Source organism: Brassica oleracea, chromosome C1 (assembly GCF_000695525.1).
Source record: "Brassica oleracea var. oleracea cultivar TO1000 chromosome C1, BOL, whole genome shotgun sequence".
NCBI lineage: Eukaryota > Viridiplantae > Streptophyta > Magnoliopsida > Brassicales > Brassicaceae > Brassica > Brassica oleracea.
Window position 1 is genome coordinate 924029 of NC_027748.1, and position 10854 is coordinate 934882.

At 34.2% G+C, this 10854-nt stretch overlaps 2 protein-coding genes across 2 annotated transcripts; one reads left to right on the top strand and one right to left on the bottom strand.

Moving 5' to 3' along the window:
* Positions 1–365: 365 nt before the first annotated feature.
* On the top strand, positions 366–1490 carry LOC106297649. Its single transcript, XM_013733853.1, has 4 exons — positions 366–431; positions 567–757; positions 872–1016; positions 1092–1490. Exons 2-4 carry the CDS (start codon positions 589–591, stop codon positions 1105–1107), a joined length of 330 nt encoding a protein of 109 aa, XP_013589307.1. The 5' UTR covers positions 366–431; positions 567–588; the 3' UTR covers positions 1108–1490.
* A 7305-nt stretch (positions 1491–8795) lies between these two features.
* On the bottom strand, positions 8796–10538 carry LOC106301254 (UPF0392 protein At1g27200). Its single transcript, XM_013737616.1, has one exon. It carries the CDS (start codon positions 10536–10538, stop codon positions 8820–8822), a length of 1719 nt encoding a protein of 572 aa, XP_013593070.1. The 3' UTR covers positions 8796–8819.
* Between the last annotated feature and the right edge of the window lie 316 nt (positions 10539–10854).

The window sequence follows — 10854 nt, forward strand, 5'->3', positions numbered from 1 at the left end:
CATATCATATCATTATATCATATAGTTTGACCAACTTATGTATCTAACAACATATAAAAATCGAATGTGGACCTACTTATTTTTCAATTGAATGTAATTGACTACCTAATTGAATGTCACCTATGCATTAGGGCCTATTTTAATTAATACAAAATTGAGATTACATCTTTTCAAATGTTTCTCAATTAATATATAGGGGATTCGATTAAATAACCTGGAAAACAATAAGGGAATTGTGACTAATACCAGTTTCTTTATACCACTTTTCACTTAAACATTAATCAACTATACCATCAAATTTTTAATGGTCAAAATACCATTATACCCTTAAATAGTTAAACCTAAATTACTCTTCTTCTCACCCACGGAGGTATCGTCTCCGATCGGATCGGTGACTGTGAGATCGCAATTGAGTACGCCTCTCATTTCAGGTAACGATGAGTGAGGGACTCGGACTGTTCTCTTTGCCACTGGATCTTTTGGTCTATAGTAGGCCTTCTTCACACCTTTCATTGTATTGTTGGTTTTGATCTAATGATTTTAATTTTAATTTCCTGTTCTATAAGTACACAGGTCGGAGCATCAGAAATGAGAGAGAGCTCCGATATTAAAGATTTAATCTCCTACGGAGACGATTTAATCAACTTACCGAACTCCAAGAACGGATTCGGCGTCGTATCGCAAAGCTTCGACCACTCAAAAGCTCTCCACTTCGCTTGCGATGAGGATTTCAATCAGATTCAGGAATCTTTCAAAGGTTAGTTTCTTCACTTGGGTCTCTAGAAAACTTCGAAAGACTGATACTTTACAAGAATCAACAATATAAAAGTGTTCAATTTGTTTTGTTTTGTTTTTTTTTTTTTAAATGCAGATTGTAAGAAGAAGCTAGAAGCTTGCAAGAAGAAAACAGAGGAAGCTTATTCAGATGAATCATCAGGAGACGATGACATTGAGCGTCTTCAGAAAGAGCTTGATGAAGATATGGAACTAGAAAGCAAGATAAATGACGAGCTTAGATAAGTGTATATACTTTAGTTTCTAGTCCCTTTGGTTCAGTGACATGAAAAAGTCTTTGTTCTGTCTGTCAATACAGTCGTTGCTGATTAACTCAAAGACCTGAATGCACAATGGACATCGGTTGATGAAAAGAGGCAATCTTTAAAGAGTAAAGACCGGGACGACTTGAGAGCTGAGTAAGATGCAGTAGCTTCTTCTGAATGTTTGGTAAGATATTGGGCTTCTCAACTCCTCTTTTTATCTGCAGGAAGAAGCTTTCTATGTATGCTTGTGTCACAAAGGTTATACCAGAAGCAGACGTTAATGATCCATCAAAGATCTCAGGCTGTATCCTTTTTCTTTTCATCATCTCTCTACTTCACGAGTCTCATTCCTTGAAAGATATATAACCTTGTAGATTAATTTATAAATTCCGCAACTTGTACAGAATAGAAAGATTCCACAACTTGTATAAATAGATTTATAAAGTCTTATAAATAGATATATAACCTTGTAGATTAATTTATACACTTTTAAATAAATGTATAAACTCTTATAAATAGCTTATAAGTTCTTGTAAATAGTTTTATAAACCTTTTTAAATGGTTTTATAAACCTTTATAAAATGTTTTATAAACCTTTATAAAATGTTTTATATATTAGTTATAATGGTTTATAAAATGTTTATATTAGTTATAATGGTTTATAAATTATTTGTAAGGAATTATATATAATTTATAAAGGTTTATAAATAATTTCTGAAGATTTATAGATCATTTGTAATGGTTTCTAAGTTATTTATAATGGGTTACTAGATTTTGACCTGCGTTTCAAAAGCGCGGGTTTTTTTTCCGATTAAGAATATTGTTTGATATGAATTATTATTTTGGTTTTGATGTTTTGAAGTATATTATTAAGTTATAAAGTGTTATTATATCAAAAAAGTAAAAGAATTTTAGTTTAAAATTATATAATTTATCAAATAGTTTATTTTAGATTTTATATGTGTATTCTTATGTTACAACGTCATCGTTGCATTTTGTTTGTATTTTGTAAGAGTTATATTTGTTGAGTTGATGAAACAAAAAATTTACTTGCAGATTTTGGGCTAATCTAATAGTATATATATCGTAGAACTTTTAATAGGGTGTTTTCATATCCGAACCAAACTTATAGTCTCAGAAGTAAATCAGGTGATTCATATAAATATGGCCTGAATTTTGTTAAAATCTTATATATAAAAATCTGATAAAAATCGGTAAAAACGTAAAAACTATCATTAACCCGCTGTCCAATATTGGTTGACCCAATAAAATCCCATATAAATTGGATGATATTTTTTCAAAACTCAATTCAAACTTTTGAATCGAAACACGGGGTTAATACTTTTTCAAAAGAGAAAAATCTTGTTTAACTTAGGTATTCCAAACTTAGTGAAGAGTTTATACCAATCTCAATGTGTTTAGTATATAATATATGATTGAATAACCCGCGGAAACCTGCAAGCTTGAAACTTAAATAACATAAATATTAATTCTGGACCTAATTATATTTGTAAATTTATTTTGTTATTTAAACTGAATTACAGAAGTGGACTTGTATTTGAGCCATTTTTATACTAAACATTATTTGTTGCCCAAAAAAAAATACTAATCATTATTTTGGATTTTAGTAATTGTGCTTTCATAAGTAAAAATTAAGTCAACTTATTTTTTTATAAAAAAAAAAGAGAGAATATGGAGCAATATTTTCTAAATTATTTGTATTTTTTAATTTTCCATAATATAGTTTAAGTGGTTGTATCTGAATTATAGTAAAAACTCAATTAAATAAGTTGGCCCGAGGATAATTTTTAACTAACTTCATATGCATTTTTTCAAATTTGTTCAGTACTTATATGTTAATATCGTTTTTTATGAACTGAAAATAATATAATATACTACTAAGTTTGATCGGTTCTATAGTAAAATATGATTTTGTGATAATTATTTATCATACTTCATTAACTCATTTTATAAAAAAATACATGTATTACTTACCAGACTATTTTAATTCAAATGTTTTGTTAAGTAGGGGTTATTGGATCTAGTATTTTAGTGGATTTAGAAAAAAAATTAGATTTACAAATCATTGACAAATCCCTTGATTTCAAAATCAAACAAACAGATTTCATTATCAATGATATAAATTTTAAAATCAAAATAAGTGGATTTTTATAAATGAATGAAATGGAATTGCAACTAATTCATCATCATCCTCATGCGATGTATAGATATATTTTCTTCTTCTGAAGTTCCTTGTTGTCCAAGAAATTCTGGCTTCATATTTGATAATGTATACATTTGACAAAAAAAACTTAAAATTTGGTTGTGTTATTTGGTAGGCAAGACACGTTTGTATGGTTACTGTCAATTTAAAAGTGGAAGAAGTGCTAATAATATATCTCTCTTCACAAGAAACAACAGCTTCAGAAACTTTTCATCCTTGTTTTTTTTTCTCTGTCTACCTCCACCACAAAGAACAAATCGATAACCAGTCCATCGTTTCGGAAGAGCACTGTTTCGTGTTGATGCAAAGGTATCTGAAAGAGTAAAGTCGCTTTAAATCCGAGTTTTGCGTTGGTAGGGCGAAAAGATCAACCCTACGCAAGAGCTTAACGATAAAGTCTTTCTTTTATTTGTTTCCATGGTCGCTTTAAATTCTAGATCTATACTAACAAGGAACCATCGAAAAACCAATACTTCTAGGGGGTGTTATTGGTTTCTACAATTTTTCTCTAGGGTTGTCGGTATAGACTTCTTATTCGAAAAATACCAATAAGGCAAATCCATTCAAAATAACAAGGTATAACTCAATATTTACTTCTTTGTATTTTACTCTTTAAAACATTTATAAATCTATGCAAATCCAAATCCAAATCAAATGTTTAAGCAAATCCTTAAAATTGAATAACACCTGATTTGAAAATCTATTTTAGAATCATAAAACCAATAACAATGAATTTGAATATGTATTTTACAATCATAGAACCAATAACAATAGATTTGACTTGGATTTTCAAATCCATTAAAATGTAGAAACCAATAACACCCCCTTAAGTAGGACCATGAAATTATTAACTTTTAGGAAATAGTCCAAACAACTTTGTATAAGTAGATTTTTTCAGAGTGATTCTATTTTAATATAATAGATAGATATATACTCTGGTCTGGATGATCTTGCAGCAGCCTGCAAGGCAATGGAAGGTGTAGAAGTAATTAATGGCCTTGGGTGCAAGATGTCTTGCTCTTCCTACAAGGTAAACAGCGAATCTATTCTTAAACCAAACCGGTATGAGGTTTCATGTTTTGATAATCTTGAACTAGAAGAACCAATATACACACATATATATAAGGGCTGGTTGCTTCATCTCGCTCTTATGTATTCATAATAGATTTCGGAGGATTTCTTCCACAGGAAGAAGAAGCAGAAGAAGAAGAAGAAGAAAAAGAGCGAGAACTTGGCACATGACAAATTTCGGAGGATTTCTTCCTCAGGCTGGTGCTTGGCACGTAACTTTGAAGTCATTACTGAACTCTGTTTTAAGAGAAGAGAAGCTCGAAATGGCTGAAGATGGATCAGAAACAACAACTAGAACAACACCTGCCCCAACCCCAAAACCAAAGGAGACAAACATAAAACCCGGCAATCATACATTAATCACCCTTCGGTTTCACAAGAGATGATCGACGAAGCAGCAATAACCGCCGCATGTAAAGTTGTAGAGGCGGAGAATAAAATAAACGTTGCCAAAGCAGCAGTGGAAGAGTTGGAGAAAACGACTAAGCTTGCAGATGAAACCGAACTTTTGGTTAGGCACTGGAACATGTGGCCTTGGAATATTTAGTAGTTATTGTATTCATATGTTTCTTTATGAAAGAGTTTTTTGGTGCGTAATCTAATATATTTTTAGGTTATGAACCAATCATTTTGATTATGAGAGATATAATAACGAGCATCCATTTACTTGAGAGTAGAACTAGAAATTTTTGTTTTCAAGTACGAAATAGCTGGGAATTGCACATATGTGAGGGATTTGGGTAATTTAAATTCAAAAGAAACAATAAAATGATTTATAAAGGTTTATAAATCATTTCTCAGGATTCATAGGATTCATAAATCAATTTGTAAGGGTTTATAACTTATTTTATAAAGATTTATAAATTAGCTATAAAAATTTATAAATGCTTATAAATTATTTATAAAGGATTATAAATTATTTATAAGAGTTTTAAATCATTTAAAATATTTTAATACTCAGCTATAAATGTTTATACATCATTTTGTAATGATTTATAAATCAATTATAAATATTTAAAATGAGTCTTATAAATAATTTATAAGCCTTTAAAAAAATTTATAATGATCTAGTAAGTCTTATAAATCATTTACAAGTGCTCATTGATAATTTTATAAGCGTTTACAAATAATGTTATAAGAGTTGATAAATGTTTATAATTAATTTATAAGAGTTTATAAATTAGTTATGAGAGTTTATAAATTATTTTATAACGGTTTATAAATATTTATAAATCATTTATAAGAGCTTAGAATTCAGTTATAATAGTTTATAAATAATTTTATAAAAGTTTATAAATTAGTTATAAATATTTAGAAAGGCTTATAAATCATAAATGAGTATAAAGGTTTATGAATGTTTATTAGGGTTTGTGAACCGGTTTATAAGGGCTTATGAACTAATTTATAAAAGTTATATGTACTTATTTATAAGCGTTTATGAATTGATTTATAATGGTTTTAAATCGATTTGTAAGTGTCCATAAACTGATTTATAAATCTTCATAAATGATTCATAAACATTTATAAATTATTTATAATCTTTATATAGCCTTATAGAAAACTAAGTTCAAGTTTGTTATACATATCCTTATAGACTTATCTTATAAAGTCTTATAAATGAAATATACTTTAAAAGATATTTAGAAAGCCTTACAAATTGTTTTGATAACCAATTATAAATAGATTTATGAACCTAATAAATGGTTTTATAAATTCTTATATGTGATCTTTTTTTTTTAACACTGGGTAACACATTACATCATCATATAATCTCTAAATCTATTAGATATGATGATCAACTACCTGCAACATATGCGATAATGATGAATAGCTCCACGAATAATGATTCCACGATGAAGCTCTCCCCGAAACACTTGAAACCACAGACGGTTCTGCATGTACGACATCCTCGATGGACAGGCTCTCACCACAACAGGCGACCACAACGAACGGCTCTGCTTACAGTACTCTGGAACCTCCGAAAGCTTCGCATCCTATAATCTGCAAGAAATTGCATAGTCTGGGATTTGAACCCCAGACCTGGGTGTAGAAGCCTTTAAACCTTAACCAATAGGCTAAGGTGCTTCCACCTTATATGTGATCTATAAATTGTTTTATAAAATCTTATAAATGTCTTAATAAAAGATTTATAAACCATTATATATAATCTATAAATAAATTGTCTTATAAAAACTATAAATTTCTTTATAAACTCTTGTGTTACAGCGCCATGGTTTCTTTCCATCTTCATCAATATGCTTCCCTGGGAAAGTGGTCAGGTTCCAAACTTGATCTTGCCAGATTTTTTATTGATCAGTTCTTTATTTTTTTCTAACGTTTCTTTTTGCTATAACAGTTCTCAGAGTGTGGGATGTGCTTCTGTTTGAAGGAAACCGTGTAATGCTTTTCAGAACAGCACTTGGAGTTTTATGGTACTCGGTTAAACCTCAGTCAGTGTCCATATTGATATATAATGTGATTAAGTCTTATGGACTTACTAAACAAACCCAGTAAACACAGGTCCTACACTAATTACAACCAAGGACGCTGGAGATGCGATTACTTTGCTTCAATCAATGATTGGCTCAACGTTTTATAGCAGCCAGCTAGTTTTCACTGCTTGCATGGGTTACCAAGATTTAAACGAAAGTAGATTGCAGGAACTAAGAAGCAAGCACAGGCCAGCTGTGATGGCTGCATTTGAGGAAAGACTAAAGGGGCTTCAAGCTTGGAGGGACTCGAAAGACCTCGCAACCAAATTATATAACTCTAAGAAGACCCAAAATCAGTTGTTCATATGACTTTCATCATCCAACCACCGTGGTGTATGCCATCACGAGGGTCTTTCTGAGTCTTCACACCAATCATCATAACCAATAAAATCGAGAAAAACACGAAGTTCCCTAAGCTGACACGCAAGACAGCATCAGTCTCAAACCATTCCCGATCAGGTGTATTGTGAAAATGGTTAATCCCTACACAATAATGTCAATCATTAACTCCATAAGCTAAAAGGTTACAGTGACATAATAAAAGAAAAAGAGAAAAAACTTACTAGGAAGCTTCTCCATGAGAGGAGCAGCAACCTCACGGAGAATCCATGATATGATTAAGGAAAGTGCGAAGAGACCACAGTAAGCAATCCTTGCAGAACGTCTGCTGATACTAAAAATTTGCCGGTTCTCGAGTCTGAAGCCAACATCACCTCAATTCGCCGGTTCTCGAACCCAATGAGAGCAAACGAGGATCGATCTGAACCTTTAACCACACAAATATACTCTCTCAAACTAGATCTGCAGCCCAAGCCATCGAGAACGTCGCGAAAACAGAGTTAAGATACGCAAGACAAAGTGATTCTCGTAATCTCTCGTTGTCGGCTGTGTGAGAGAGAGTGACGATGGATCTCGACGGAGACGACGACGGATCGACGATGGATCCCGACGGATCGACAATGGATCTCGATCAAAGTCAACGATGGATCACGACAAAGACGAGACATCGAAGCTGGATGAAGACGACAACAGCGAGGCTGGATAAAGACGTCGACGGCTAGGTTAGATGAAGACGACGATGAAAATTGTTGAAGATAAGGGAAGGATACTATTGTCTTTTGTGCATTAATGAACATGGTATTTATGAAAATGTCTCTAGACTAGTGGTAAACTTGAAAACTGGTATCAAACAAAGTGTAAAAGTAAAATTTTTCCAAAACAATAACTGAAAAATGTATACTCATTAATTGGTTTAGAAAAATAAACTTTATTTTAAGATCTTAAATATTTATTTAAAAATGATTAAAAATTGTTGATTAAGATTTATGTCTGACAAAAAATAATTAAGATTTATGTAGAATTATAGCTTTATAATATATTTAGGAAATTTATGTAATATCAATTTAGAAAAATATTAAATTTAATTTTAAAACATATCTATGAAACTTATTCTAGTATAATTAAATAGAAGTATAGATTGCATATAATTAGAATCATTATCATTCAATAAAAAATATAGAAAAATTAGTTACTATAAATACATAAAATATTAATCAGTGGCATTTCTTTTTAAATATAAAAGTAAGGGCAAAATCTTATTAGGAATTTTGATTTAATAGTATAGATTTATATTCTCTTATAAAGAAGCCTAAAATTATAGATTCATGTCCTAAACAGGCTTACTTACTTTTTTAGGCAAGTGTTAAATAGTTTAAATGCTGCAAAGTAAAATTTGACTATAAATGGACATATCAAAATCAAGTTAGATAATTTTTCTAATTGTTGATTTGTTTCTATGACATTTTGGTTAGTACTGTAAACATTATTGTACATTCTAAACACTGAAAAGTATATATGTCACAATCATATTTTTTGAAAAAAGTCCTAATAAGATTGTGAAGTAGTTCAGCTTCAGTATTTCTAACGTTTAGATAAATAAACAAAAAAATTGTCACCAAACAACTATTCTATTAACACAATTAACAACCATTTTCATCTTTGCCACGCCATTCTATACCCGTTTTTCTCTGGGTATCCAAACCATTTCTCGGTTAACCTCTTCAGTCTCATGTCCATGACTTCACAGAACTTTTGGGGCCATCCTTCTGGCTCAATGGGCTTAAAGCCCAATCCAGGAGTCCGATCTCTCGACGTAGGATTTGAAACTCTAGTCCAATCCACAACATAAGCCGACACACGCCGTTTAAACTTAGCCTTAAACTCCCGCCACGCTTGGTACTTGTAATGATTCACCACCCCCTCCTCCTTGTCCGCCACTCGCCACTCGTACTCTCCCTTCAGACTAAAGTGGTGGATCGCCGTGTACAGCGAATGCTCCACCGCGCTCAGCAACACGATCGACTTATGCCGCTGCTCTTCCTCCCGGCGACACGTGTACCCTTGCGTCACACCGCCAGCTGGATGCCTTGTCTGATTCGAAGGCCCAAACTCGAGTGACTTAAACGACACTTGTCCAATCATGCTTTGATCCGACGGTAGAAGAGATCTAATCATCTGATCCGACGGTTTAGACTTGTTACTCCAAACCGGAGAGAAGAGAAACTCATCAACGTCGAGATACATCATCCAAGTGCACATATCCTTTCCGTACACCGCCGCGTGGGAGAACCCAGCCTCCTGCGTCTTGGGCCATATCCATAACACTTTCGTCACGTCGTATCTTTCGCTCTTCAACCCCTCAACGACGTCGTTTAGCTCATCGTCGCTACCATTGTCATATATAATGAATCTTTGTATTCCGATCGTCGCATGATACATCACCCACTCTCTCAGATACTTGGCTACATTGTACACCATCGTCGTCGCGCACAGTAGCGACTTCTCGCGTGGCTCCACTAACGTGCGCTTCGGGCTAAAGTACGCCACGGACGGAACCACTTTCATCGCCTCCTTCTCCGTGGCCACCCTCTCGAGGTATATTTTCACCGGATAGTCCATCGTCACGTTAGGAAACGGACATCGGAAAACCTCTTGCACGGAGCTAGTCACGGTGGTTCTAACGGCGGAGTCAGACTCCTCGCCGAACACGCACCGAAACGTCCCCGGCGGTTTGTTCGACCCCAGCCCTCGGTTCGGCCCCTTGACGAATAAAACGACGTCGTGCTCCGTGGAGATGGTGTCGAACACCACAAAGTTCCACAGAGGGAGGTCAGGCCACCGCGTCTCCGGCGAAAGCTCGAAGGACCTCGAGGAGGCGAGGATCGGAGTCGGGATCGGGTGATGGTGGCGGTATACTCCGGGGAGTTTGCATTTGAACGTGGTACGGTTCGTGAACGGGAGAGAAACGGCGAACTTCGCCGTTAATTTCTCGCCGTTAGGGTAAAAACACGTATAGTTGCTCTCCAGCGGCATGACGTTATCCTCAGGTGAAACGATCATCATAACCTCCCATCCTGGCCAGAGGACGCCCTCTGCTTTGATCCTGCGGATATGGCTCGAGTCCCGGACGTTGATCACGTAGGTGACGGTCCCTGGTTTAGCCTGGCGTGTCGTGGCGAAGTAGATTGCGTTTGGGGAAGAGTAGAGAGAGAAGATGACGAAGAGGGAGAGAGACGCGAGGACGAAGAAGAGTGTGGTCGTCTGTGCTCCATAGCTTCTGTAGCGAAGGAAGTGAGAATCATCATCTCCGGGGAAGGGTTTCGGTGTTGATCGGTTCGAGCTAGGAGAAGAGGTCTTCAAGGTTAGCGTCATTTTCGATTACGTATGCAACAAGTTACTTGTTTTCTAGCCAAAAAAGTCCGAAAAAAGCAATCAATTAAGTATCCTATTTTTATATTCTTGTTTTTTCGAATTAAACACACACAAAAAAAACTTGACGACTAACAGAATAGATGAATGAAGACGAATTCTAAAACCCATAAGAATAGCAGGAATAAACTCACATTAACAAACTGAATAATAGAAAGTGAAGATAATCAGTTGTCAGTTGTGACCTTTATGGATAATGGGCTGAAGCCCTTTAATAGGCCCTTGGCGGCACTAATAACATTCACTACGATCACTAACC

Bases quoted from the DNA above. Each gene is read 5' to 3' on its own strand.
- LOC106297649 (XM_013733853.1), top strand. From the start codon at position 589: ATGAGAGAGAGCTCCGATATTAAAGATTTAATCTCCTACGGAGACGAT. The intron at 758-871 runs GTTAGTTTCTTC...TTTTAAATGCAG, and splicing joins GATTCAGGAATCTTTCAAAG to ATTGTAAGAAGAAGCTAGAA.
- LOC106301254 (XM_013737616.1), bottom strand. From the start codon at position 10,538: ATGACGCTAACCTTGAAGACCTCTTCTCCTAGCTCGAACCGATCAACA.